Source organism: Thermothielavioides terrestris, chromosome 1 (assembly GCF_000226115.1).
Source record: "Thermothielavioides terrestris NRRL 8126 chromosome 1, complete sequence".
Classification (NCBI taxonomy): Eukaryota; Fungi; Ascomycota; class Sordariomycetes; order Sordariales; family Chaetomiaceae; genus Thermothielavioides; species Thermothielavioides terrestris.
The window spans coordinates 2,810,730-2,836,912 of NC_016457.1; the positions used below are offsets into that span (position 1 = coordinate 2,810,730).

A 26,183-nucleotide genomic window follows, 5' to 3' on the forward strand; every position below is an offset into this window, starting at 1 on the left:
TGGGACGTCGGGTGGCCGGGGGGGGGGGGGGGGGGGAGAGAGTCGCTCGAAGCGCCACCGTTATGAATGTACGCCCCGTTCATCGAGCCAACTTAATCCAGGTCAACGAGTAAGGCTGCCACATACGGCCATAGACAGCAGAAAGCTCGGGATCCCGTCCGCTCTCCCCTAGATAAGCTGCTGATCGCAGGATTAGTACTCAGGTCGGTGACGACTGGGGAATCCCCTGTGCTGTATGTTTTCATCCTCTTTTTCCTCCCCCGCACACCTTTTTCTCAACTTCATGTCATGCCATGTTGGGCTGTGCTACCTAGGTAGTTCCGGCTGCCTTTCTGCCTGCCCGGCGTCCGTTGCCCGGCATAAGGTTATTATTATATCCCGACTCACCGACCAGCTAGCGCCACCGTTACACCGCTCTGAAGAACAGCGGCAGATTGGCTGGAATTGACTGAGGTGTGGTTGGTGGGTGGTGGGGCGGTTGCTTGCTGCCCGAACCAGCCCAGCGCTGGCCTTAAATCAGCCCAGCGGAGATGAGCTAACTAAGGTACCTGACTCTGGGGTGTATCTGACCGTGTTCTTCAGTTAGCCGAATTTGGCCAGAATAGGTAAACGGATACTGCTCACTTATAGCAGCCAACCTAGCGACTATCTCGGGTGTGCTTTCGCTCTGGTGCTCCTCCGGCCATCAACTTGTGCGAGCGACCAAGCACAACTCCACTGCTTTGGGACTGGCAAGCACCCATACTCTCTCCTCACAAATAACTACATGGGAACAAAGGAAGATCTGAAGCACAGATTTTGGCGACCCATCACGTCTCATGGCCCCAAGTTAGTGGGCAACTTGGTCTACAATGGCTAATATGTGGACTTCAATTCTCTTGAGTCAATCAGCTTACATTCCGCGAACCATAACATTCTCGCAAAGAGGAAGGCACCTTTTCAGGCACCTGGCACAACAGTCATTCATTATAGCCACAGCGACGTTGGCATGTCGTTAATGAAAGATGAATGCAAATTCAAAATAACCAAACGCCCATCCCCGACGCGCGTTCAAAATGTCTCGCATACCTCCCAATGTTAGAGAGGTGTCGGAGAGAAACGTGACCAGATCGCGGTTGCTTGGCTCATCCTCCGCAGCCAACTCGCTACACTGGCTTTTCGCAGGCACACTCACCACGGCGGAAGTGGTTTTCAACACTCTCAATGCCGGCTATGAAACTTGAAAACTTGAAGCAAACCAAAGAATTTCAAACCTGTCCCGCCACCCCCCCCCCCCCCCCCCCCAAAAAAAAAAAAAAAGCCTCACGTCCAGTCAAGAATTGTCCCAAAACCGCCGCAAAAAATCGAGCGTCTCCTCCGCCGTCTTGGGCTTCTTCCCATCAGACGCTCCCTCTCTTCCCGCCTCCCTCTCGGGGCGTCCGTCCTCCTTTGTGGCCGTGTCGGTGCGGGGAGCAGGGCAGGTGCTGTAAAATTAAGGTAAACACGTCAGTTTGTGAGCTGGATGTTGTTGCGAACGGTAAATGTTTTATGGCGTGCGATGGGGTGCAGGTGGTAGTTCGGCGGAAACAAAGAGCAGAATGCCCGGCAGAGTCAGAGAGATGTAAGTAAGTTGTAAAGGGCAGCGGCGGGCAGCAGGCCAGCGGGCAGCTGGGGGAGCTTTTGCAACTCCGAGGGCTCATTGATGTTTGATTTCGGGCTCTGTGAAGAGGGCACATTCCGCCAGGCTCAGATATGTCGCCGTTGCCTTCTCCCAGACCCTCCTAGTTCCGGCCCACCCTCGAGGACCCCGAGCATGGAAGGGCCTGGCCAAAGCTAGAATCTGGATTTTTCTTCTTGCTTCTTGACCTGCCAGCCAAGCGGCTGCCTTCCCGCTCCCCGTCACGGCGGCCCTCGCCACGAGGGCCAGCGCTCAGGGGAGCGGTGAGCGAGCTCGGCATTACGCCACTCGGCGAAGAGCATCACGGTGACCAACCCGGGCCATCGCCTCTGCCTCAATCAGGAAGGCCTGGTCTCTCTCGGCCTAATCCCAAGGACTGTTTTCCCTGCACGCTAAAGGACGGCGCGCACCCCCCTGGCTCGACGCGAAGGCAACCAGCGCTTTGCCGGCAAGCATAAAGACGTAGACTAAACTGTGGGAAAAAAAAATGGCATACCAGTTGCTTTGGGGGCACCGGCAATGGTCCTCACCCGTCTCCGGCGTTCCGCCAGCGCCAGCGCCGGCCTGGTCGTCCTTCAACTTGTCGCCCGTTTTGGCGGCCGACTTGGAGGTGTCTTGGCCCATTTTGGCGGCTTATGATTTTTTTTTGTTGTTGTTTTTGACGAAAAAGGGGAAAGGGGGCCGGAAGTGTTGACGTCGGTTTTGAGGCGGTTCTTCTTCGCAAAGAAGTTGGCTCTGTGGTGCCGATTGTCGTCAGGGGGATGATGTTGTGTTGAGGATGTGAACTTGAGCGACGCGTCAGTGAATATTTAAAGACTCATGAAGAATAGAAATGGAGACAATAGACAAGAGCTTATTTCACTACGCACAACAATAGGGTTTCAGCTGTGAGTTGGCCATGGTGTTGGACATGCGCAGTGTCAAACCGGGAAGGGGGCGTTGAGTCATGTGAAGTTGACATTAATACCTGGTTCTGGCTTCTCTTGCAACACCCTGAAGAACGTTGAACAGCTTCTATCACTGTTTTGGAGAATTAGAAAGTGAAATACATCGTGAAACAAGTCTCAAGTGCACAGGAGAGTCTTCCTCCTTGTCAGTTAATCATTTGGGAACAAGGACTGCTGCTGTTGTGCCGTACTGGTGAGTCTGCCCGGCCCTGAGCAACGGCCCATCCAGCCCATTATCCGCTCCAGCCTTACTGTGTAGCGTTCTCCTGGGGGTATGGTCACCTTCTTCCACCAAGGCTGTCTCTAGGAGCAGAGCGTATCCATTCCCCACGACCCGCTGTGGTCTACAGCAACCAATACCCCGATCCCAGTATGAGAACGCCGGCGCCGACAAGCGCAAATACGTAGTATGGGTAGCCGTCTGTGTTCCAAGGGCCGAGAGAGAAAATCACGCCCCTAGTTCGCCTCGGATTCTATATCTGGCGTACCCACGCCCTTCTCAGCGTCGTCCGAGTCGGCTTTAGTGTCGGTTGTGGTGGCCGCCGCTGCCGGGCTCTTCTTGCTCTTGGTGGAGATCCATTTGCATCCGAGGAGCAGCAGAAAAGAAATTACTGGCGTTACGGCAGGGATGTACTATTTTGCCCATTCATTAGTCTTTTGTTCTTGTTTTCTCTTGGCGCGCGAGCCGGAGTTCAGGAAACGAGCCACAGAATCCCGACTTACGAAGACCTGCGTGACAGACAGGCTGTACTGCCGAATGACGGCCGGCAGCTCCGCTGCCGGCACGAGCGAGCCTAGACTCGTCACGCCCGAGTTGATGATGTTGTCGACCACTTGCTCAGAGACCACTCCCGCGAGGTTGGCCTGGAGTTGGCGCTGAAACACTGCCTGACCGATGGCCATGAAAATGGAGCAGCTGGTCGAGATGACAGTCAGCAGCGTCGATGCCCCGAGCGGAACAAGATCCTGCGGCAGCGAGGACTGCATGGCGAGGTGCGAGAGGTTGGTCCCTAGCGAGTATCCCACGCCGCCCAGGATCTGGTAGCCAACCCAGTGCGCGCCCGAGATGTCCGGGTAGATGGTAGTCAGCAGACCGCCGCACAGGCAGACGCAGGCCTCGGCGAGCAGCATGAACGGATTCCACCAGCCGAGCTGCGAGACGATGGCGGAGCCGACAAAGGCGGCCAGCACGTCGAAGATGACGGTCGGGAAGAAGTTGACGCCGCTGCGGGTGGGCGACGCGCCCAGCACGCCCTGGAACCAGACGGGCAGCCAGTAGATGACGGTCTGGAAGGGCCCGTTGACGAAGAAGGCGGCCGCGCAGAGCAGCGCCGGGTTGCGGTTGACGGTGAAGAGCCGCGGCGGGATCAGCGCGGCCTCCCCCCGCCGGACGATCCAGATGAGGAAGAGGAGCAAGACCACGCCGAAGCCGACGAGCAGGCCGATGACCACTGAGGATGACCAGGCGTAGGAGACGCCGCCCCACTGAAGTGCGAGCAGGAGCATGGTGGTGGAGCCGGCGAACAAGGCCAAGCCGAGGACGTCCACGCTTCGAAGCTTGGCCGTGATGGGTTGGTTTTCGGTTTCGGCGGGCTTCAGATGAACGAGCAGGAAGAACAAGGCCGCAGCGGCGCCGCCGATGGGCAACTAGGCAACCGAGGATTAGATTACGAGCCCGTCTAAGTTACTCAAACACGATGGTGAATCATTAGTTGGAGCAGACTGACATTGATGTAGAAGCACCACCGCCAGGTGACGTTCTGGGTCAGCCCGCCGGCTATGACAGGCCCGACGATGCTCGCGATGGAGAAAATGGCGCCCATGGTGCCGGTCCAGACGGCGCGCTTGTGCAGCGGGATGATGGTGGTGAGGATGGTGAAGCCGCCGGCCAACAAGCCCGAGGCACCCAGCCCAGCGACGGTGCGGCCGGCGATGAGGGCGGCGGACGAGGGGGACGTGGCACACACGAGGCTGCCAAGCTCAAAGACGAACAGGTACAGCATGTAGACGAGCTTCTTGGGGAACAGCGTGTAGACCTAGACCTTGCCGGCCAGGGGCTGGCTCGCGGCCATGGCGACCATGAAGGCGGCGCCGTACCAGCCGATGTCTCGCGTCGAGTTGAACTGGGCTGTGATGGCGGGCACCGCCGTCGCGATGAGGTTGAAGTCGAGGCCAATGAGGAAAGTGCAGAGGCAGATGGCGACGTGGATCAGCACCAGTTTCGTGCCCTTCACCTCGTTGGCCGGATCGATGTCTTCGCTGATGTCGACCGCGACGGCGGCCTTCCGTGGCGACTTGTTGTTCTTGTCGTCGCCCGCAGGTGCCGGTTCCAGCGCTGCCGTGACGGTCGTGGGCCCGCCATCGAGAGCCTTGACACCGCTATCGACGCCGTTCATAGCGGGGGATAGAGGTATAGAGTGAAGGCAGTGATGGCAGTGCTGTACACCGTAGGTTGGTCCGTTGCCGGCGCCGCGTCCTGAGGGCCTAGGCAGTTGATTAGGGGTCAGTGGGAAGGAAACGGGCAAGTGCCGTTCGTGCTTCATACATGTAACGGGTACTAGTTAATAAGGATCCGTAGCAGTGCCGGCTGAGGGGGAATTGCTCTGTTGCTCGGCCGTCCAGTCTCTGCTGACCTCCCCCTGCTCCCACTGACGTGGTTGATGGCCCCCAACGTCCGGCTGATCAAGCAGCGCAGCGCATTCCGCCCAATCTAGATAACGCAGTGAGCCAACAAGATTATCTCATTTCAAGTTCAATTGGCGGATTGTTAATGGATTCTGAGGAGTTCCGTCTGCTCAACCAGACCAACCCCCATGCACGGCAGTGTGGTACGCTGTGGCTTGTTTGCACGCCCAGCCGGGTTCTCCTGCCGTGCATGCAAGTGTATGCGCAGTTGACTGCAGCCGCCCACTGCGGTTGATTGGCGGGAGTCCATGTCTTGGGATTCATCCTCCGGGATCCGGGCCCCTGCAGTCGATGGGCGTCAGCAGCGCCATGTCCATCTCGATGACGACCTTGGGTATCAGAGCCACCGCGCCAAAGCGAAGCGGCGCTGCAAAAGATGATGCACCGCTGGGACGTCGAATCTACGGATCAAGTGGGCTTCGAGATGATGCCCTGGAGGCTGTCCAAGACGCCAAGCTAGCCAGGATGCCGTCCGAGACACTATACGCGATGCCGCGCACGCTATGCCACTCCCTGGAGGCCTTCGCCGGCCACGTCGACATTAACCGTCTCCGGCCGTGGTGGCAGGCGGACGAGTCTGTCATGGGGCATCCCGCGTGAGTGAGCCTTCTCGCCGGGCCGTGTTTTCAGGGATGCCCACCGACATCCGGTTCATTCCAAGGCTGCGTACCTGATGAACTGTTCCATTCGGGACGACGAGGCGGAGGCCTACCTGCGGCGATTCCTGCATACACAAGACGCCAAAGCATCTTAACAGGGAAGCATGCCGTACGCTTGGCCGACGGCAACATTCGAAGTTACCTGGCTGCCACCGCTCTAGCAACGGTTGGAGTAGTGCCGGGCCTCGTTGAGAGACAAGCTTCGCGCCAACACTGAGGGAGACTATGCTGGCGCAGCGCAATATGCTCGGCTTTGGTATGTTGGGCCGGGCAGGATCACCTACCCCTTCGCGTATGAGTCCCTGAAATTGATGGACATGACCCTCAACTCCAGGGGTTCTCTCCGATGCGGATGACACGGTCAAAGACTTGAAGCACTTCATAACCTCAGTGACGACGACGACGCGCACCACGCAGATTGCCAGAGCCGCCCAGTTTCTGACGCGCAGGGTCTTTGAAGGGAACATCAGTGAGATGTGGGTAAGTACTTATTCCCTCACCTCGCTGAGCGGGCAGTCTTGCCCCTTCCCCGGTCAGGACCGCCACCAGCTCACGAAGGAACCCTGTCACGCAAAGAACCTGAGCGAATCCTACGGGATGATGCTCCTGGCCGCGCCTCTGAGCTCCTCTTCGCCCACCGCAGCCTCACCACTGCTGGCCTTGACCAGCTCAGTGTGGTGAGATCATGGCAAGCATCTCGTTGGGCAAGTCTTTCCTCTCGGCCAATAAGGAGGAGTGGACCAATGGCCGTCACTTGTGGATCGGAAGGTGACGTACAGCTCGTTGCTGCTGAGCGACGTCTACTGTCTAGCCTCCGCTATCGTTCCGTTGCCGTCGATGATATATGCCCAGCTCGGAGGAAGCAGCAATTCTCCGGACGGCTAAGGTCAAGTATAGGTATCTCTTTCATGCCCCTGGCCCTGACCGCGAGAGCGCTCTCTCCAGATGGTTCGAGCCCAGGTGCCCAGTCAGCCACTCGTTCTTGTTCGGCACGATAGTTCTCCATGTTGAACTCCCACCCGAGTGAAGCAGAGAAGGGGTTAAGGAAAGAGATAAGCGGCGTCTATATAATTCTGGGTCGCTGTCAAAGCCGTCCTTGGGCGGTGCGTACGCCGCACCCCGTACCACACCGCAGTGCTCTCCAGCCCGCCAGCCTACAAACCCACTAGCCTTCGAGCGGCAGATCTTCCTGTTCGCTCACATCACACACACGGGCCGAGAACACCCTCCGGCGCCGCCACCTTGCCTCGCTGTGCCGCACGTACAACAATGCTGCCTTGAAGGTGCGCCACAAGGGCAAGGGTGCACTCATCGTGCTCAAACTTGCTGAGTGAGTGTGCAATTGCCACGCCCCCGGTAGCACAACCTGGATGGTGGTGATAGTGATGAAAAATGGCGGAGGGAGAGGCGGCGAGGCAATGAAAGAAATACTGTGGATTGCGGGATACGAGCGGCGCGGGCTAGAGGCGTGCGCTGGAGGTGCTGTACAGGGAGCTGGAGGCGGGGGGCGGGGGTAGTGGGGAAGGGGAGCGGAAATGGGCGGCGAGGTGGGTGAGTGGGCTGAGGCTGTCTTGAAGGTTACAGATCTGTATGGGCACGTGTATGTGTTGAAGGATCTGGGGATGCGTTCGCGGAGTGAGGTGAGGTTCGGGTGGCGTGGTGTGGAACGGAAGAAAGGGTGTTGGATTTACAAGTCTCAACGGACCCAGGCAATAATCAAGTTATCGGAACATACTATTTCACCTGGTGTACGTGAGAGTTTTGCTTGGCTCGTAATGTGCATTATCAGCGAGTGACTATATCAGCGAATGACTTCCTCTGGTCTCTGCTCGATGCTGCCTGCTGGCCGACCCAGGCCGTGCACACGCCGGTAACATGGTCCGGAGATACAGACAGAGGGAAAGAGATCGTCCTGCAGAGTCCCTTAGTCAGCTTCCATCTTGTCATCAGCGGCTCAGTTCCTCCCGAAGCTCGTCCAACTCCCTCATCATCTCCTCTTCGGCGGCCATCAGTTTCTCCCGAAGCTCGGCCAACTCCCTCATCGACACCGTCCTCGCACGCAGCAATGTCTCGAGGCCCAAGTTGCGCTGAGCCTCCTCCTCGCCGGCCACCAGAGCCGTGGTGAAGCACGTATGGGGGCAGTCACGCCAGCCATGGGGCACAGCATAGCGCTGGTACAGGCAGCGGTTGCACGTGTCGAACCAGTTGTTGTTGAACACCACGAGCCCCCCAGGCCGGTACGCCACGTCCAGCGGCAACAAGCTCACCTCGGCCTCAAGCTCCATCAGCCCGGCAAGCTGCACCCGCACGCGGCGGACCTCCCCCTCGTCGCCCACCCCGCCGCCGTGGCCCCGGAGACCGTACAATTTCGCCACGTCCGCGAACAGGCGGCGCCACCTGCCACCACAACCTCCGTGGCCACCAGCGTCATCATCCATCTCATCAGCCGTGAGCGAGATGCCGCTGAGGCGGATCTCTCGCAGGGTGCGGCGGGTGCGGGCCCACAGCGCCAGCAGGTCGCAGCGGCGGACGGGCGCGTCGCGCAGGTCGAGGAAGCGCAGCGCGGGCAAGTCGGCGTGGCTGGCGAAGCGGCGCAGCGTGCCGACGAGCGCGTCGTGCCACTGGCGCCCCTCTCTGCCGGTGTCGTCGAACGCGAGCGTCAGCCGCTGCAGCCGCGGCGCCAGCTGCGCCAGCGCCGGCAGGAACATCCAGTTGATGCAGCGGACCACCTCGGCGCGCTCCGGCGGCACACAGCGCAGCATCAGCGAGACGCTGGTCAGGTCGGCGAAGCTGGTCGCGAGCTGGTCGCCGAGCGTGGTGGTGGCGTCGATCGGGGGCAGGTAGTGGATGGAGACGAAGTCGCGCTCCATGTCGTTGGGCCTGTTGGGGAGCGGCGAGGTAAGCTTGGAGTGCTGATTTTCTCATCCGAGACGGGCATGGCATGCAATCTGGTGGGTGAAAAACGGGTATGTACATACCAGTGCCAGGCGCGCAGGGAACGGATGGGCCGCTGCGCGGCGCCGAGGGCCTCGAGGAGGACACCGAAGTTGTGGCCGAGCCCGGTGTTCTTGCCGAACAGGTTTCCGAGGGGTTCAATGGGGCTGGCCCGGCTGGCGTAATGGCTCCCCGTCGCTCTCGCAAACTTCTCCATGCCGAAGCACTTGCCGTCCCGCTTCTCGTAGATACTGAACCTCTTGGCCACCTCGGCATCTGTAGACACAGCGTCGGTGACCTCGACATGTTCGAGTTTGGTCAGACGGTCGAGAATCCCCGTCAAGGCCCTGCAGTCTTCCTTGTCGACGCAGTACCTCACCTGCCGCGAAAAATGCCTACGCCAATTGTCGAGCTGGACCAAGATGGTTTGCTTTTGGTCCTCCGAAGCATTCTCGAGTCGCTCGTCAAAAGACCTGCGCTGGGCCGGTTCGATGTAGTGAGACCCAAGACGGAGGACGCGTAGCTTGTTAGCGATTTCGGTCCTGTTAGCGAGGGCTCCCAGAGCGCCGAGGCTGTGAAACGCAACGAGCCAGGGCATGCTCTGGATTCTCTGGGTAAACAGGCCAGCGGTGACGTGATATATGCGCCGCTGTGTTCCACGGAGGCTGATCAGATCTTTGATGTCGTCAACGCAGCCCGCTATCTCGATGATGAGGTCGGCCGGGAGCGTCTCCATGGTCGGTTTGGCGACCGGCTTGGCCATGAGCTGGGCCAGGAGCTCCTCCATCGGCGTCGACATGAGGGTTGGGTATGCGCTCGACTGATCAGAGAGGTAGTTCTGGGCTTGGGGACTTTGATGCGACAATCAAGTAGACTTGCGGAAGCGACAAACAGAAAGCGGGATGGGTATATATGCGACGTCGGCCCTAGCTGGAGCCAGGAGATGGAGTTGTAGAAATCAGTATTTTGTCGGTCGGCTGTCAGTCCATCAGAAACACTCCCGTCCTAAGGCAAACATGCCTAGGACCAAATTCGCAGTCACAGGGTTCCAAAGTCCAGGGCACCAGTCCTCTCACCAGGGCTCGGCACCCTGCCTTGGCTGGCGCCGGTCATAGCTGCACAGACCGGGAGGCATCCGCTACCCGGGGCGGCTCCTTTGCTGCCGCCGAGCACGGTAGCACAGACTGGGAGATATCCCCTACCCCTTGGTTGAGTCTCGGGGTAGTTCAGGGGGAAACCCAGCATGGGCAACAGGAACGCAGAGGTTTCAAACAAAACAAAACAAAACCAGCTGGTGAAGATGATCTGAATTGCGAAAGTGACTTGCCATGGGACAGCTGGCACGTCCAGGGGTAGATGCTACAGAGTTCTGTCGCCGCATCTCATCACATCCCGTGCTCCAGACTATCCGTTGCATATAAACCCCTCTGCGTTGGGATGTAGCACAGAAATGGGGCGCAGTGGTACAAGTGAGACAGGTTCAAAATTGCTTCCCATTAGACAAAAAGATGACTGCCAGCCCAAATGGCAAAGGCACCTGAAGGAGGCTTCCTCAGGAAAGCTTGTGCGAGCATCATGTGTTCTTTCGTGTCTGCTTGCTCGATGGTTGGACGGAAGGTTGGCGGCCCCGGAATCAGCCAACGAACGTCTTCCAGCATTCCCATTTCCAGAGTTTTGACCGTTTCGGTGGTGAATTGGCGCTTCCAATGAGTCCCTCGGAAATGAATCATCTAAACAAGGCACCGACTCTTGCTTGAGCAGCTCATTACCGGCGCGAGAACAAAGAACAAGACGAAAAGCGTGGCCCAAGAACAACAGCAGACACAATGCAGACGATCAAACATGCTTTGAATCGCCGTTCTCGCGGTCCACACAGAGCGTACGGCGACCACAATGCACAGAGAATGGAATACTGGGCCTGCTATGGCTAGACTTGCCAGACCACTCCCAGCACGGCCACAATTCATTCAAATCTGGGCTGCTATCGCCTGGAATAGCATCCGGCTGCCATATCCGTTGAAAGTTGTGCGGTCTCAAATCTGGTTTCCGGTGGGTGTGGCATGTCGTGCTGTGCCTCTGCGTACGCTGACTCTAGCGTTAGGCTTGCATGCAGTGATGGTCAGGCAAGAGACGCGACGCCGGATCACTGCAGGCTGTGGAATGGCAGCTGTGTTCGCATCAGCAATCACAACGCACAATGAAGGCGACTGTGAACCCAAACAGAGAGTTTCAGTTAGACAAAGGATTCGCACGTGCAGCACTGCTCAGTACTCCATAACAATTGGGAGAAGGCGTGAAACAGAAATTGTAGATCTCAAAAATGAAACAATCGCCAGACCGAAGAACTGACGACAGTGATTAACGACGGATCGCTTTCTTCTCTGGGCGTCCATGGGCACCAAAGCACCCACGCCACGTATGCATCGCTGATGGAGAGCAACAATGCTATGACTGGACAACCATGGACTATCTGAAGAGAGAAGGGAAAAGAGCAACAAAAATTTTGTGGGCCGCTGGACGTTGAAAAGCGGCCGTGCAAAGTGGGGCGCTTGGTCACGTGCCTGGTTCCCCTTCGCCTCAAGGAGCCGCAGCGGCGCCGCAGCCAACCAGACCAAGCCTTCGAATTGCCAGAGCTCCCATTGGTTGCGTGCAGCCGAGGTGCCGAGCCCAGCGCTGCGATCCCGAACCTGCAACTTCGCGGGTCGGCATCATCAACCTCAAATCTCGCATTCGACAACGCAACTCGCCTGGTTCCAGATTCGCCCTCTGCCGCCAGCCCACATCCGCCATGATTGCCCAGCGAGCAGGAACGACGGCGCTTCGCCGAGGTACGTAATCGCACATCGGATAGGAGCCAATTCCCGCTCAGCCGATGCATTCAACAAACCAAGCACTGCAAGATGGGAAATGAACGCCTGCTAACCAAACGGCCTCGCAAACCGCAGTGGCTGGCAAGCCCAACTCCTTCTTCACCGCCAACGTGGCCAAGCTCGGTCTCGCCCAGCCGCTTTCCACCACCCAGACCAGGTCCGTACATCCATCCCACTCTATCTTCCCCGGCCAACCCCCCAACCAACCAAAGCAATCGGACACTAACGGCCTTCGCCAAAAACACAACAGACCAGTCGCGACGCAAAAGATCACGGCGGCAGACGCGCAGGCCCTGCTGGCGAAGCAGCGTCTCAACCGGCCGGTGTCGCCGCACCTGGCCATCTACGACAAGCAGCAGACGTGGTTCGGCGGGTCGGCGTGGCAGCGCATCACGGGGTCGGCGCTGAGCGGGGGGCTGTACGTGTTCGCGACGGCGTACCTGGTGGCGCCGCTGGCCGGGTGGCACCTGGAGAGCGCGTCGCTGGCGGCCGCGTTCGGCGCGCTGCCGCTCGCCGCCAAGGGCGCCCTCAAGTTCCTCGCCGCCTGGCCCTTCGCCTACCACGCCGTCAACGGCGTCCGCCACCTCGCCTTCGACCTCGGCTACGGCTTCAAGCGCCAGACCATTGTCAAGACCGGGTGGTACATCTGGGGTGTCTCCGTCGTCGGGGGGCTGTATCTGGCTTTCTTCCTTTGAGAGAGAAGGGGAAAAGAGAAACAACGAGTGCGGTCGTGAAATGGGGCGGTCAAGTGCAAGGGCCTGAGGAGGAGAGAGGATGAAGGGAGAAGGTGGTTGACCCAAACGCGAAGAAGATCCCAGCGGTTGGGCTCGGCAGCAGATTGTCGGGGTTGTTGGCCTGGGCCGTAAATACTAGACAAGGAGGAATGCCGTGTATGGATGTCACACTTCCAATAGGATCAGTTTCTTTGTGTTATGGGAAATCTTGAGTGGATGGTCGAGTGTGCCTGTGGGTATTATATTCTGTATTGAATGAGCACTATCCATCCAGTTCCCCCAAATCCGCCGTGTCCCATCGCCGAGTCCGATATCAAAAGAGACCGTAGCAAATGCATTTTCGCTGACCTAACCAGGCAGCCCGCTACTCCGCAACGCCGTACCTGCCCTCCGCAGCACCCAAGTTCCGGAAAGACAACTTAAAGAAGAAGCACTAGTCCAGATGCCGTACTTCTAGGATGGCCCTGTTCAATGCGTGGTTGCCCAACCGCGCGACCCTCTGCCCAATAATGGGGCCCAAGAACTCGGTGACCTGCTCTGCCTCCCTCGACAGGTCGGCCCCGTTGACCCCGTTCGCCGCAGCGATGCCTCCCCCCAGGACGATGCTCTCGACCGCCTTCATGATGCCGCCCAGGAGCATCTCCAGCTCCAGCGCATGCGGCCCCTCGGCCTTCTCCTGCAGCGGCTGCAGCACGGCCGCGTCGAAGCTCTTGAGGTTGGGCAGCACGAGGATGCGCACGGCCTCGGGCCCGCCGGACGCGGCGACGCCGCGGATGGCGCCGAATAGCACAGCCGGCGGACGCGTCGGGTCGAGGAAGTGCTTCAGGCAGGTGCGCGTCAGCTTGGGCCGCAGCAGCGCGTTGCTCGCGCCGTACTTGCGCGCGATCATCTCGAGCAGGCTCGCGGCCAGCTCGCGCAGCCGGTACTGCTCCCGCAACGCGTCGCCGCCCTCGTCGGGCGCGGCCCCGCCGAGCTTGCGCGCCATGAGGCAGGTCAGCACCGGCGCGGAGAGGGCGCTCGCGTACGGGTCGAGGAAGAGGCTCGGGTTCTGGATCACGGCTTCGGCGAGCTCCATCATCTGCCGGAGCACGAACAGGTCGTCCAGGTGGTGGGTGACTTGATTCGTGATGAAGTTGACGAAGTAGGGGAGCAGCTGGTGCAGCCCTGGGTCGGACCGGACCGACTCCAACGCGGCCTCGCGGAGCCTTGTTTTCTCTTCATCCGGGTCGTCGTCGAGTATTGCGGCTTGGATCTTATCGAAGTAGAGAATCAATTCTTTGCTGATCACGTGTTTGACCGACGGCCGGAACGAGACGTTGTCGTTGCCTGCGAGCGCTGCGAGGGCGGGATTCGCGCCGGGGCCCTTCGGCAAGAGGTCTTTTGATGAGGTCTCGGCGGTCGTGGGGTTTTGCGGAATGGAGGGCTGGACGCCCTCGACGGCAAGCCAATGCGCTGCCGAGGGGAGATGGGTTAGCAAGTCGGCGTACAAGGGATGCTGCTCCACTCGGCCACCCACCTGTGAAGCTCATGTCGCGCGGTACTTTGGGTAGCGGCGCGTTGATGACCTTTTCGAAGTCGATCTCCTCGTCGTCGATGTAGAAGAGCGGCTGGCCGGGGCCGAGGCTGGCCTCGCCGTACCGCAACGGCCGGGTCGACTCGTACCCGTACAGGGGCTCGACCTTGAGCACCCTGAGCGCCAGCGAGACGTCCTGGACGGTTAGGGTGGTGCGGTTGGCGGCGCGCATGAAGCGCAGGGCCTCGACGATGAGTTGGCCAATGCGGTACTCGACATCCTGGGCGAGCACTCGCAGCGGCTCCTCCGAAAGCGTTATGCCTTGCGAGTCGGCGACATCTCGGACGTTGTCCGGATTCCAGAGCAGCTTTGGCCCCTCGTTGCCTGCCATCCCAAACTCGACGCGGCGCGAGGCTGATGCGTGCTGGGGGCGTGGGCGCGGGTTGCCCTGGTTGGTGATTGGCCGTCGAGATGAGGTCGAGGTCAGGGTCGAGGTTAGAGGTCGCGCGTCTGGTCGGTTCGTCTGGTCGGTTGCTGCAAGGTGCTCGTCTTGCAGTTGGGAATCTGGTGGGGCTGTCGTGCCCGGGCCAGAAATGCGCTAGCTAAGTGCCGGAGGTGGGGCTGCTTGTTAGCTCGCACAACAATGCTCAAGCATGCACAACTTGAAGCACAGCGCACGCTGGCTGGCAGGAGCCTAACTCCCTAGTTCGACGTCAGGTAGTCTACCACAGTAGTTCTCGGAAGCCTCGATAACCCGTGGTCAAAACCCGGCTCAACCGATTGACGATTTGTTAACTAACCTGGCTCGTATTGTTCTCTTGATAAGGCAAACTGCTCGCTCTGGGAAGTACCGACACGTTTCTTCGCCCTCGGACGGGTGGTCCAGACAATCAAATTCAGACGCATAGCCAGCCACCAGGGAGGAGTTTGAGTTTCAACTTTTTCTCAAAACTGCCCGCACATGCATACGACAGGAGACCTGCAGGTGTGGGTGACAGCAGGCAGCAGACCAGCCCACCAACTCGCGTGGAAACCGTGTGCTGGCACATTGCGGCCCGGGCCATCGGGTCGGCCACGAGAAATTGAGCAATCACCGTGACACAGTGACAACAGTGACCCTGGGCCTTACTGTTGTTGCTGACAATCTTTTTTTTTTTTACTCTCACCCTCCACCACCACTTTGACTTGACCTAACCCTTCCTGGACTGCGAGACACATGGGCCGAGCACAGCGGCCACTTCCATCTTAGGCCATCGACCTCTCTCAGGCTGCTGCAAGGCTCGGCGCTTGTGTTGGGTGTGTTGTGTACAATACACCTGTCCTGCGACTTCGAGGAACGCGAAGCCGGAGGGCACGCTCACCGGCCTCGATGTGCAGGATCGCGTGGCGCGTGGCGTGTCCTGTCGTCCCGTTGGGCATCGAGCACGTCGTCCCGATTCCATCCCGATGTTAGATCTAAGGCTGCGCAACTTTTTTTTTCTCACCCCCGAAATGCGGCCCGGAATGTCGGTGAAAGGACAGCTCTCGCAAGGTCTGGCATCACCGGCGGCCGCGCGGTGGGCCCGGGAAATTTGGTCCATATCGGGGGTTGCTACAAGACGTTGAGGTCGCGCTGAATATAATCGAGCTCGGATCGAACCAATCACACTTTGCAAACCAAGGCTGGCTTGCAGCCATCTCCCTCCGTGGAGTGCCGTGCTGGCACTCCTAGCCCGGTTGCCTCATTTTCTTTTGCCCAGTGGTCTCCGGGCAACTGCTGAAGAGGCAACAGCAAGCAAGTGATGCCTTGGCCGATGGGGGCCGGTTGGTGTCCGTCCAGCCTTGGGGGGCAAGAACTGGCCGGCAGCAAAGCAAAGCGAGCATGACTGTGCTTTTCCTTTGCTATCTTCCTGTACTTATTTAAGCCACGAGATGCCACCGGGTTGTGGAAATCTAAGAAACGGCAGAGTCGCCTCTCTTTGTGTCCCGGCGCCGTGTCGGCGTGTAGGTCGCGCACGGCCGGTGTCTGTCGTGTTTGTCGCCCGCGCCTCAGTACCTACCTAGCCTCCGCGGAAGGCATGGAGCCCACCTCTCCTTTGACCGCCACCCTCCCTGGCTCCATGCCACGGAGGGCCCCATTGGTGCCCGTGGCGCCTGCCGCACACTTTCACACTCCTTCCACACACCCATCCGACCCTCCCCAGGATTCCGGCAACACCGCGCCGGACAACGGTGGTTACCCGAGACAGCCATCGCCGGACCGCCATGATCAGCCATCTGAGCCCGACAGCGAGGACGATACGGACGGCGAAGACGACGACAGTGTTGAAGAATACCATGAGACGGACGGCGGCGTCCGCGGCAAGGCCCAGCCATCTCTAAGTCGGCCCCTAGGTTGCCCCTATCGGAAGAGGAATCCGGCGCGCTTCAACATACGCGACCACCCGAAATGCACCAAGCCTTTCGCTGATATCAGCAGGCTCAAGTCTGTATCCCGAATCGCTCGAGCCTTGACGACGGCCTTTCCCTTGTGCTGACCTCTTGCTTCTAGAAGGCATATCTTCGCCTGTCACATGAAAGCTGAGGCCCACAAGTCGTACGTGTACCCCAAACCTGCAAGCCCTCAACAGTCTTATAACGAAGACGCCTTGTTTCTCGACTATTGACTTGAACCTTGCTTGCTTAGTCCTCTGTGCCGTCAAGCAAGCCAGTCCGATGACGTCGAGAACGGGATTACCGCCGACATTTATCACCAATTGATCGACCGGAAAAATTGTACCAAGGTCTGCACTTATGGAGACTTGTGGAGGGTTTTGTTCCCAGACGATACTCATGTCCCATCACCGTGTAGGCTTTGCCTCCAATATTCCTTACGTGTTGTGACTACGCAGTATTTGTTACTCAGGAGAATGTTCTGCTGACCCATGCTGGCTGGACAGACTACGAGAGGTGCATTCCCATGGATCTTGTCGAGTCAACAAAGGTCGCCGAGAATGCATGGCTCAGACCTCACGAACGTGAGAAGGCCCAGAAACAGATGGCCGACATAATCCGGAGCGACGAATGGAGCGACCCTGACGCCCTTGCATCACGGCTGTGGGATGCGGCACACGCAAGCGATCTTTCAAGCTTCGCCAACTGCCTCAAGGAGTTCCAGGACACTGTTCTTCAACAGGCGACGGATTCTCCGAGGGCATCGGCCCCTGCCCGCGGTCGGTCAACCAAGACTAGCCGCCGCAAAACGCAAGGAAATCAGAGCCGCGGGGGCCAGGATGGAAAGCAGCAGGTCCAGCGTCAACGTCTGATGCCTCTGGCGCAAAGTCCAGCTAAAAGTGCCACGAACCAATGCGATCCTCCTCCTGCTTCCTCTGCCAACCCGTATCCCTCTACCACCAGCCATTTCTCACGTCACCTACACCCACGGTATGTAGCGAGTTCCTCTTCATCACACGCTCGGAACAGAAGACTGAGTCCGGACTGCTCACCCAAGCATTTCGTCAAGTGTCATTGAGAGCCCAGCGCCGGTTCAGCATCCGCTGCCCCAGCCAAACATGGCCACCTTTCTATCCGTCGACAGCTCAGCCCAGCATGGTTTCTCCGTGAACATGCAGCACGGCCATCCTCCCATTGCTGGCAGCTATCCTTCCTCGCACTCAGAGCCGACTCATGCCTACGCGTCCCTTCAAGGCCAAGTCTACGGACCTCATCCCAGCGGACACTTCCATCCCGCGGAGTATAAGTCTTGGATGGACATGGGCGGCACTGATCCCAGCCAACGAGCGGACTGAGGTCCCTCCAAGTTGCCGCGACTGCTTGTTTGACGAATCCTGGCAGCACACGAGCTCACGATGCCGGCCAAGTCAACTCCGGCCGTAGCTAGCATTGATGATTGGAATGGAAACGTCAAAGGGGGAATTCGGAAAAGGCAGGTAGTACCTCTTCTCATCCGCATTGACCTCAGTTAGCCACTCTCCTTACACCCCCAGTTACGCTTAACTAGAACTGGAGCTAATGCCTACCAAGCAGTATTGCATTTCGTTCTTCTTTGTCCACACCAGCCGCTCGGGACTTCAACATCGTCGAGTCGTTGCCAAAGAGGGGGGAGTGTCGGGATTCATCTCCTTCACGACAGACCAGGGACAACCAGAAAAAATAAAGCTGGAAATGGTATAGGGCCGGTTGGGAAAACAAAAGCGTTGCTTCGAGTCTCTTGCTATATTCCTTCAAGAAAATATAGACAGTCTCTGTTCCTCTTGCTCCGCCAATGAACACGCTGTCGCCAGGTTTGGTCGGCATCCGTGACACCAAGCATGTGTATAGATCACCAACAGTTTCATCCATCATCTACCTAGGTACTATGCTAGACAATCCGCTGCCTCCACGCCGAGCAATGCAAGACACCGCACAATGCGAACGTGTCCAAGTCCCAAGCAGGCATTGACGCGCCACAGATTTACTACAAAGCAAGAACAGTACTCTCCCCGTCTTGCAACCCGGTCCCGTTCATTCTGAGCATACGACAGTCGACAGTCGCACCTCTGAACCCGCAATCATCAAGTGCAAGAGATATGTGATCAGGATGACGAACTTTTTCTGCTGCACGGAATCAGCTCTCGTGACCCGCCGCGGTAACCCGTCGCGGAACCCGCCGCTCGGTGAGTATCTGCGTCTGGTTATCGTCCAGTGTTCGCTGTTCGCTGCGCGGCCACTGACCCGGCGGGAGGATCCATCCGGTTCTCGGTGCGCCGAGTGCGCACAGCACAATCATACCTGCCCGGCTATCAGTTGCCCTCCTGCCCTCGTTGCGTGGGATGAGATTGTGCCAGCCTGCTGCGCTCGCCCAAGCCGTTGTCGACTCGACGCGTGCGGCGAAGCCCGCCGAGCCGTCAACAGCGCCCTGAAGACGGTGGGCAGAACTGGCTGAATTGTGTGACTCGGACGCCCCAAGCCGCCACACCCACTGTGCAGCAGCAGCAGGTGGTGGCGTAGTATGTCAAGGCAAGATGGGCCTTGAAGACATCATTTGTTCACGGGGAGTCCGGCCAATGTCGCCATGGTGCTCTCCTGTTCCTGTCATTCTCACCATACCACAAGTGCACATACTGTATTTCTCTGTTTCTACTTTCTTTTCTTTCTTTTTTTCTTCTTCTATTTGTTCTTTTCTTTTGTGTAGTCATTGTTTCAGATCATCCGACCCTCCCCCCCCCCCCCCCTTTTCTCTTTCTCCTTCTGCATTTCCAGAACTAGATATGCGGAAGGAGAGTTACACACCCCGGGCTCGTCCGTGCATGTGGACGCTGCTGCCACAGAATGTCGATTGATACCCGCCGTCACGGTGTTTCCGCTCTCAGGGGTATTACATAGCAATGACCTGCACCTGGCCCCTGTAGTACGGGCTTACTTCACACCATCGTTTTCTAATGCTTCCCCAGTCGCGAGTCTTCCGGGGCAAAACTGCCATGGTCAATGAGTCCCAAGAGTACCGTGGGAATCGTCCGGTGATTACCGAGTTGTCTTCGGTGCGGGAGGCAAGACAGCAGTGAACATTATCCACTTGAATCCTCATCTACTCCTGTCCCATGCAAGCAACACCGCGCTCGAACCCGCCATCGATAACGAAAAACCTCCTTCCGCCCCTCACTTCTTCTCCGACGGCAGGGCACCCGCGTCCTCAACCTCGCCCGCCGTCCCGCCCTTGGGCCCGGCCTCCCTGCTGTCCGCGCGCTCGAGGTCCACGACCTTGCCGTTCTCCTGCACAACGTTCATGCCCGCCGGCAGCGACTTCTCGAACTCGCGGCCGCACTTCTCGGGCCCCAGCGCGGTGGTGACGGCGATACCGACGGCGATGATGGCGGTGGCGATGCCCATGGTGGGGCCGTAAGCGTCGACCTGCTTGCCGGACTTGCTCGTGACGAAGTGGCTGCCGGCGATGGCGTTGACGATCTGGGCCGAGGGCGACGAGATCATGTTGCCCAGCTGGTAGGTCACGCCCGGGAACAAGGAGCGGAACGCCGGCGGGGACAGCTCGTTGAGGTGGATGGGGATGACGCCCCAGGCGCCCTGGACGAAGAACTGGAGGAAGAAGCCCGAGGCGGACAGGCCGCGCTCGCCCTCGGGCAGGATCCAGGCCGGAATCAGCAGGCCGCTGAGGATGGCGGCCACGATGATGGTGCGGCGTCGCCCGAACCACTGCGACACATAGCCCAGGATGGTGCCGCCGACGCAGGCGCCGACCTTCATCAGGATGCTGGCGCGGCTGGCGGCCGCGTTGTCGAGCTCCTTCTGCGTGAGCATGAAGGTCGTGTAGCTGTCCTGCGAGGTGTGGCTGTAGACTGGAGGGGCGAGCCATGTTAGAACAGAGAACGGGAAGGCGAAACAGACTCGTCGGAAAACAAAACTCACAGTTGAACCAGGTCATGAGAATGACGCAGTAGACACACATCTTCCAGTCCTGGGCGAGCATCAATTTGGTCTCGCGCCAGAAGGCCTTAGGGGTGACGTGGGTCTTGCCGGCCTTGCGGGCCTGGATGAACTGCTCCGACTCGGGGAAAAAGCAGCGGATGACGCCGACACCGAAGGACAGGCCGGCGCCGATCCAAAAGACGGTCTTCCAGCTGTCCTCGCCGCCGCCGACGCCCAGGTTCGCGCACGCGGCGCACACGTAGCCGAAGGCATAGCCCTGCTGCAGGACGCCCGACATCAGACCCCTCGCGTCGGGAGGGCAGTGCTCGAGCGCCATGGCGATGGCGTTGCCGAATCTGCACGCACACACACAATCGAGGGCTTGTTAGCTTGTTGCTGTGAAGACGGCTCGAAGAGAAGGGGGGACCAGAACGCACACTCCGCCCATGAACAAGCCGAACAGCGACCGCACGGCCAAAAAGTCCGAGAACGTCCGGCTGTAGATGGTGGCAATCTGCAGAGCGCCGAGCACAATCATGTTGAACACCATGGGCCACTTGCGGCCCCAGCGGTCGCCGGCCAGGCCGAAGATGGCGGCGCCGACGGAGCGCAGCAGCAAGGTCAGCGTGATGGCGGTCGACACGTCGGTGATGGACCTGTTGTAGTACTCGGACAGCTTGACCTGCTGGATGGACAGCGCGTGGAAGTCGTAGGCGTCGGCGGTCCAGGCGGCGAAGCCGACGAAGAAGAAGAGCCAGCCGCGGACCGACAGCTGCGCCAGCAGGCTGATGGGGTTGCGCAGCGGCACCGGCCGCGCCCACTCGGTGCTGGTCTCGCCCAGCGCGTTGGTCACCACCACGCGCTGCCGGAAGGTGAACAGGTCGTTCCACGACTGCCGTGCCGTCGCGAGCACGCCCTTGGCGACAGGGTCGGCCGGCTCATGCGTTGATTCCATTTCTGCCGGCCGTGGGGAGGGGTCACCCTGAGGCTAGGTGACAGCTGTCGGGGAGAGGGGAGGGAAAAAGGAGGGAAGGGGATGTGCGACAGCCCCGAGGGTTGAGGAGAAAGACAGATACCGACGAAGCGGCTGGTATGAAGGATATATACCGAGCACAGGTATGTACCTATATAAGGTAGGTATGTACGGACTTCAGTCGGAGGTAGGAATCGGGATGGCGGGACCGGACAGCATTGAGCGTTGGGGACGGCCGGCCCGGCACCTTATAGGCGCCAGCTTGTCATACTCCGTCTCGCGCAGTGTAACGGCGTCCCCGCAGGCTGCAGGGTGGGTGGTCGTCTCCAGTGCTACACTACCACCCATGGCAGGACCGGGGCCAGAGTTCTTAGCCAGCGGAACTGCATCCATCGTGGACTCCGTACTGTGGGCAAGTGCACGTGTACATCGTGCAGGTAGTGTAGAATCTCGTATGATAGCGGGGGCCGTAACTGGGATTGAATGCGCAGATGTGGATGATGAGGGAGCCGGAGGAGGTCCGGGGAACACCCATGTTTCCGAACATCACTGGCCGCGCGCGCTCCTTCTGGCCTGCCGAGCCCCACCATTTCGACTGCCGGGGCGCAAGAGGCGGGGTGTGGGTCGCCGAAGCTTGTGTATCGCTGCCGATCAGCGCCTCAACTCGGCGAAATAGCACGCCGGTATCCAACGAACCAGGTACGGATACCCTCAGGTATTCACAACCAAAAAAAAGTGCCCGGTTGGGGCGTCCAGTTGGCAAATGCCGGTGGGTATTCACAGAGGCTGAATCAGGGCAAACCCGCAAGCAAGACGAGACGGTGAGGGGGAAGGATCAAGAACGGCACTGACAACTGTACAACGCATGCACACAGTAACGTTTGGGGAGGAATCTGACCATGGCCAGCATCCACCTCCCCCATGCCCGCCATCAATCAGGGTCGGCCGTGACGCGGGGAAGAGAACAAGGGCCCAGATTCCATCCCGAGAAACAAGCCTGTCTCGCAGTCCCGCCTCCCACGTTGGCTGGCCGCCAAGCGACGCGAAAGCATGATTCGGTGCCCGTTTGCGAGCAAGTGCAGCTTGTTGGAAATCCTCCAACCAGGGATCAGTGGGGTGATGCAATTTTGCAGGGGCTGGTTAGCTTTCCAACGCCGCGTGTTATCCCACCTTCCTAATCTGGCAATTCTCGGGCAATCGTTGGTGGAACATCGAACCCCGCCCACCGGCCTCGAAGTCAGCGTCGCACGATGTGGTGCCGCATGGCGGGTGAAGGGATGCGAGCGGCGGAAGATGCCGTCTCTGCTGAATGTTTTTCCAGAACATCTCCACCGGTGAGGACTGAGGAGATGAGTCTGCTTTCTCCACGAGGTCGTTGCCGGCTACTACTGTACGGAGTAAGCAGAGGTAGAACTGGTAGGGCTGGGAACATGCCCGCAGGGCTGTCATGTTTCTGTTTTCATCGGTGAGTGATCTGAGACAAGTGTGTCAAAAAATGCTAATCCCGCACGCAGCCGCGCCAACGAAGAATGTTCTTTATATCCTTACGACGCTGGGTTACCACAGAATTCCCGAGTTCAAGGCCACACGACTACCTAACTATGAGGAAGTTTCCAGGGGGAGATCCAGCAGCCTGGGTTGTGAGTTATCTCGCCCTTGTCCCCTCCGGTCTCCGTTTCCCATAGGTCTATTCCACAAGCTCCCGCTCCACTACGAAAACCACTCAACAATGGAGTTCAACGCAAATGATTTAAAACTCCAACCGTACTATACCCTCTGTTGCTCTTGGATTCCGCGCATTTATCACCACACAGCCTTACCTAGTTCCCACACAACGCTGAACCGTATAGCTGCCCAACCCCTACACCAACGAGTGCTTTGATCACGCCACGTGCCGTGTGAGGAAAGCATATCCAAGTTCAGACATTACATCCTCTATGATAAGGCATAGGTGTTTACATCTACATATCTATTTGTCCCCTCGCCATGTATTTATTTCCAATCGCCAATCCGCGGCAGCCTCCAGCCGGGGGTGCTCAGATCGAGCAGCTTCTCGAGGTTGGGCGTGCCGAGCCCCGTGACGGGATCCCACCCGGGCGTGGCGTTCCAGCTGGCGTACGGCACGTACGGGGTAGGCACGCCCGAGGAGCTGTCGTTGGCGGTGCAGCCGGTCGAGCCGCCGTGCTGGATGTCGGTCAGGCCGGCCCAGCCGACCGCGTACAGCCACGGGTTGAGGAAGCCGAGCGGGGGCAGGCCGCGGGCGAGGCGCGCGTTGTTGAGCAGGCTGACGAGCGAGGCGAACAGCGGCGCCGACGCGCTCGTGCCCGACACCAGCACGTCCCGGCCGCCCGAGAACACGTGGTACCGCACCCCCTGCGCCGCCACGTCCGGGAAGCCGCGCCCGCCCGGGTTGTACAGCCCCGCCCACCGCTTGCCCAGGTGCTGCGTCAAGTAGCTTGTTACGGCGAGCTCCTGGTACAGCGGCCGCGGGAAGATGTCGGAGAAGCCGCCCGAGGAGAAGCTGACTGCGTACTCGGGGTTCACGTAGCGGGTAGCGCCGACGGAGGTCACGTATGGGCAAGCGCTGGAGAGGCTGGTTAGCGTCTCTCCCTCTCTGTTTTCCCTCCCCCCAATTCGGTGACACGAAAGCCAGCGGCAATTTTGACAGAAAGAAAGAGGACTCACGCAGGGAAGATGGGTAGGAAGCGGGTCGTGTTTTTGCCGTCGTTGGTCTGGCAGCCGGAGCCGACACCCGAGCTAGACGGAGGGTCAGTTCGGTGTCGCATAAAATATCACACCTGCCCGAGCCGCGGGAGTTTTGTGTGTGACTTACTCTCCCGACGAGAAGATGACGGACACGCCGCGGGCGCCGAGCTGGCCGATCATCTGGCAGACCTTCTCGGCGAAGGCACGAGGGACCGACTGCTCGTCCTCGCCGTACGACGTCGACAGCGTCTGCGGCAGTTCCGAGTCCGGCAATTTCAGCAGGTAACCGAAGAAGTCGAGGTACGGCTCGTTGGAGGACTGCGATTCTCCGTCGTCAGTATACCCTATCTTCAAGGAAGCGAGTCGGGACATGCGCGTTGGGGTCCCATCATACGTCGTTGGGATCCGGCTCACTGTTCGCGGCATGTTAGAGCAGGCCCCTAATCTCCCAGTGTTAGGGAAGTTCACTCACGTAAGGTCCGGCACCACTGGTCCGCGCCCGCCGGTGCTGTAGTAGTTGATGGGCGTCTTGTACGACATGGCCACGGCGTACTGGATGTCCAGGTTCGCTTCGATGTCGTCCTGCGTCGAAGGGCCCTGGTTATTCACGCCGCCGTTGACGAGGACGGCAGTGAAGTTGCTCTCGGCAGCGTACGGGGCGTACGTATGGGTGAACAGCTCGAGCTGGTCGTACTTGGCCCACTCCTCCAGGTAGCCGCTCACGCCGAACAGGCTGTGCTCGCTGGGATCCGCCTGGTACGAGCCGACATTGTACAGGGCACGGAGACACTCGGGCGTGATGGTCGCGTTGCAAGCGGTGGCGTTGAGAGTCTGCGGCGGGATCGCGGCGGCCTTCGGCTCGGGCGTCTTGCTGTCCACCACCTCGAAGATCTGGCTCCTCTGCGGCCGCATCTGGCCGAAGCGGACGATGGGGGCCACCATCTTGACGTGCTCGACCACCTCGTCGGGAACCGAGTACTTGAGGGCGCGCACGCGCTTGACGTTGGTGCCGTCGTGGGCCCAGAGGCCAAAGTCGGCGTCCAGCAGCGCCGAGGCCTCGCGGACCGTCATCTTAACGTGGATCCACTCGCCATCCTCCTCGATGTTGGAGCTGGCAATGCCGGCGTCGCGCAGCCACGAGACCACGGCTGAGGTGGACTCGGCGCGGGGGGCCATCAGTGCCGAGAGCTCGTCGCGCGAGAGATGCTGGCCATACTTGGCGTGGAACGGGTCGGAGATCTCGTACAGAGTGCGCTCGAACAGGGCCTCGTTGGGCTGGTGCAGCGCGATGCGCAGCTTCAGGGTGTGGTCGGGTGAGGCATCTCCCACGCGTGTCCACCCGCGTGGCTGCGCAGGGAGCGACTCGAGCACGGTCAATCCGCACTGCCCCAGGGCCGCGAGGGCCGCCGTGACGAAGAGCTGCTGGAGCATCTGGGGCAGCCCGTAGCCTCGAAATGCAGGAGCTGGTCGGGCAGTGACGATTCCACTCGTAGAGTGAAGTCGAAGTCACAACCCAAGCGGCCCGGGGCAGCTCCCCTTTTTTTTATATTCCGATTAATTTCACGTACTGCATCACAGCGATGCTCGCATGAGCTCACTGTCCCAAAAGACAGGGATGCAACCATGGAATTTGACAATTCGCTCTCCCGTTTGTCAACTTCCTCTTCGGGCCCCGATCGGCCGTGCCAATGCCGGGGCTCGTTGGTGCTGTTTCCGTCCTTTGCCAGCCGGATTGGCCAATCCCAAGGCGACATCACGCGGACGGGCATTGGCCGGGAGATTTGGTCGCTGGGCGCCGGGACGGCTCAGCCTTGAGCGCAGGGGGAGCTGCTCGGCGAATGGCCCATGCCCCATTGGCCCCTCCGCAGTTGCCGAGTTAGGCAGCTGGCTCTGATTGCGCAAACGCCGCTCACCTCCCCAATCTTACCCAGCGTTCGCTCGGCGCTCCCCGATTGCTGACCCAGCTGCCTACAAAGTGAACAGAGTGCATGATATGGAAGTGCGTTACCCAGTCTAGGCACCTTCTGCGAGTTGCGTCGCGTGAATAAGTGGCTTGCAGAACCTCGGTTGTGATGCGAACACTGTCGTATCTTCGAAATCACGTCAGCTCCATTCCGTCTTGTG

General features: G+C 59.3%; 10 protein-coding genes across 10 annotated transcripts; 4 read left to right on the forward strand and 6 right to left on the reverse strand.

Annotated features, from left to right (window-relative positions):
- Window positions 1-92: 92 nt before the first annotated feature.
- Window positions 93-257, reverse strand: THITE_40790 (uncharacterized protein; the record flags this gene model as incomplete). The annotated part of the gene is made up of 1 exon (XM_003649231.1): window positions 93-257. A coding segment is annotated over one exon (165 nt), but the record flags the coding sequence as incomplete, so codon positions are not given.
- Window positions 258-3,060: 2,803 nt separating this feature from the next.
- Window positions 3,061-5,000, reverse strand: THITE_2141153 (uncharacterized protein; the record flags this gene model as incomplete). The annotated part of the gene is made up of 4 exons (XM_003649232.1): window positions 3,061-3,237; window positions 3,328-4,251; window positions 4,332-4,640; window positions 4,683-5,000. 4 exons carry the CDS (start codon window positions 4,998-5,000, stop codon window positions 3,061-3,063), a joined length of 1,728 nt encoding a protein of 575 aa, XP_003649280.1.
- Window positions 5,001-5,598: 598 nt separating this feature from the next.
- Window positions 5,599-6,629, forward strand: THITE_2125528 (uncharacterized protein; the record flags this gene model as incomplete). Its single annotated transcript, XM_003649233.1, has 4 exons — window positions 5,599-5,885; window positions 6,149-6,204; window positions 6,283-6,428; window positions 6,465-6,629. 4 exons carry the CDS (start codon window positions 5,599-5,601, stop codon window positions 6,627-6,629), a joined length of 654 nt encoding a protein of 217 aa, XP_003649281.1.
- Window positions 6,630-7,894: 1,265 nt separating this feature from the next.
- On the reverse strand, window positions 7,895-9,681 carry THITE_2084457 (uncharacterized protein; the record flags this gene model as incomplete). The annotated part of the gene is made up of 2 exons (XM_003649234.1): window positions 7,895-8,828; window positions 8,927-9,681. 2 exons carry the CDS (start codon window positions 9,679-9,681, stop codon window positions 7,895-7,897), a joined length of 1,689 nt encoding a protein of 562 aa, XP_003649282.1.
- Window positions 9,682-10,230: 549 nt separating this feature from the next.
- THITE_2107760 (uncharacterized protein) lies at window positions 10,231-10,668 on the forward strand. The gene has a single exon (XM_003649235.1). The coding sequence runs from the start codon at window positions 10,407-10,409 to the stop codon at window positions 10,590-10,592; it is 186 nt and encodes a 61-aa protein (XP_003649283.1). The 5' UTR covers window positions 10,231-10,406; the 3' UTR covers window positions 10,593-10,668.
- An 860-nt stretch (window positions 10,669-11,528) lies between these two features.
- Window positions 11,529-12,633, forward strand: THITE_2169343 (uncharacterized protein). The gene is made up of 3 exons (XM_003649236.1): window positions 11,529-11,710; window positions 11,828-11,909; window positions 12,003-12,633. Exons 1-3 carry the CDS (start codon window positions 11,671-11,673, stop codon window positions 12,445-12,447), a joined length of 567 nt encoding a protein of 188 aa, XP_003649284.1. The 5' UTR covers window positions 11,529-11,670; the 3' UTR covers window positions 12,448-12,633.
- Window positions 12,634-12,914: 281 nt separating this feature from the next.
- Window positions 12,915-14,672, reverse strand: THITE_2107763 (TAF6-like protein). Its single transcript, XM_003649237.1, has 2 exons — window positions 14,003-14,672; window positions 12,915-13,938 (listed from the first exon to the last, which is right to left on the reverse strand). Exons 1-2 carry the CDS (start codon window positions 14,388-14,390, stop codon window positions 12,920-12,922), a joined length of 1,407 nt encoding a protein of 468 aa, XP_003649285.1. The 5' UTR covers window positions 14,391-14,672; the 3' UTR covers window positions 12,915-12,919.
- A 1,426-nt stretch (window positions 14,673-16,098) lies between these two features.
- Window positions 16,099-18,879, forward strand: THITE_2084460 (uncharacterized protein; the record flags this gene model as incomplete). The annotated part of the gene is made up of 7 exons (XM_003649238.1): window positions 16,099-16,463; window positions 16,530-16,574; window positions 16,665-16,825; window positions 16,918-17,190; window positions 18,502-18,633; window positions 18,702-18,727; window positions 18,805-18,879. The coding sequence occupies 7 exons, from the start codon at window positions 16,099-16,101 to the stop codon at window positions 18,877-18,879; spliced, it is 1,077 nt and encodes a 358-aa protein (XP_003649286.1).
- Window positions 18,880-19,615: 736 nt separating this feature from the next.
- On the reverse strand, window positions 19,616-21,335 carry THITE_2042844 (uncharacterized protein; the record flags this gene model as incomplete). The annotated part of the gene is made up of 3 exons (XM_003649239.1): window positions 19,616-20,310; window positions 20,381-20,736; window positions 20,818-21,335. 3 exons carry the CDS (start codon window positions 21,333-21,335, stop codon window positions 19,616-19,618), a joined length of 1,569 nt encoding a protein of 522 aa, XP_003649287.1.
- Window positions 21,336-23,290: 1,955 nt separating this feature from the next.
- Window positions 23,291-25,571, reverse strand: THITE_2107766 (uncharacterized protein). Its single transcript, XM_003649240.1, has 5 exons — window positions 24,532-25,571; window positions 24,454-24,472; window positions 24,187-24,377; window positions 24,039-24,110; window positions 23,291-23,937 (listed from the first exon to the last, which is right to left on the reverse strand). Exons 1-5 carry the CDS (start codon window positions 25,488-25,490, stop codon window positions 23,346-23,348), a joined length of 1,833 nt encoding a protein of 610 aa, XP_003649288.1. The 5' UTR covers window positions 25,491-25,571; the 3' UTR covers window positions 23,291-23,345.
- Window positions 25,572-26,183: the final 612 nt, after the last annotated feature.

Excerpts from the sequence above, each read along its gene's own strand:
- THITE_2169343 (XM_003649236.1), top strand. The coding sequence starts at position 11,671 with ATGATTGCCCAGCGAGCAGGAACGACGGCGCTTCGCCGAG. Across the intron at positions 11,711-11,827 it reads AACGACGGCGCTTCGCCGAG|TGGCTGGCAAGCCCAACTCC; the intron begins GTACGTAATCGC and ends CGCAAACCGCAG. Across the intron at positions 11,910-12,002 it reads CTTTCCACCACCCAGACCAG|ACCAGTCGCGACGCAAAAGA; the intron begins GTCCGTACATCC and ends AAAACACAACAG.
- THITE_2107763 (XM_003649237.1), bottom strand. The coding sequence starts at position 14,390 with ATGGCAGGCAACGAGGGGCCAAAGCTGCTCTGGAATCCGGACAACGTC. Across the intron at positions 13,939-14,002 it reads GCGCGACATGAGCTTCACAG|CGCATTGGCTTGCCGTCGAG; the intron begins GTGGGTGGCCGA and ends TCCCCTCGGCAG.
- THITE_2107766 (XM_003649240.1), bottom strand. The coding sequence starts at position 25,490 with ATGCTCCAGCAGCTCTTCGTCACGGCGGCCCTCGCGGCCCTGGGGCAG. Across the intron at positions 24,111-24,186 it reads GTCATCTTCTCGTCGGGAGA|CTCGGGTGTCGGCTCCGGCT; the intron begins GTAAGTCACACA and ends CCCTCCGTCTAG. Across the intron at positions 23,938-24,038 it reads TTCCTACCCATCTTCCCTGC|CGCTTGCCCATACGTGACCT; the intron begins GTGAGTCCTCTT and ends CAGCCTCTCCAG.
- THITE_2107760 (XM_003649235.1), top strand. The coding sequence starts at position 10,407 with ATGGCAAAGGCACCTGAAGGAGGCTTCCTCAGGAAAGCTTGTGCGAGC.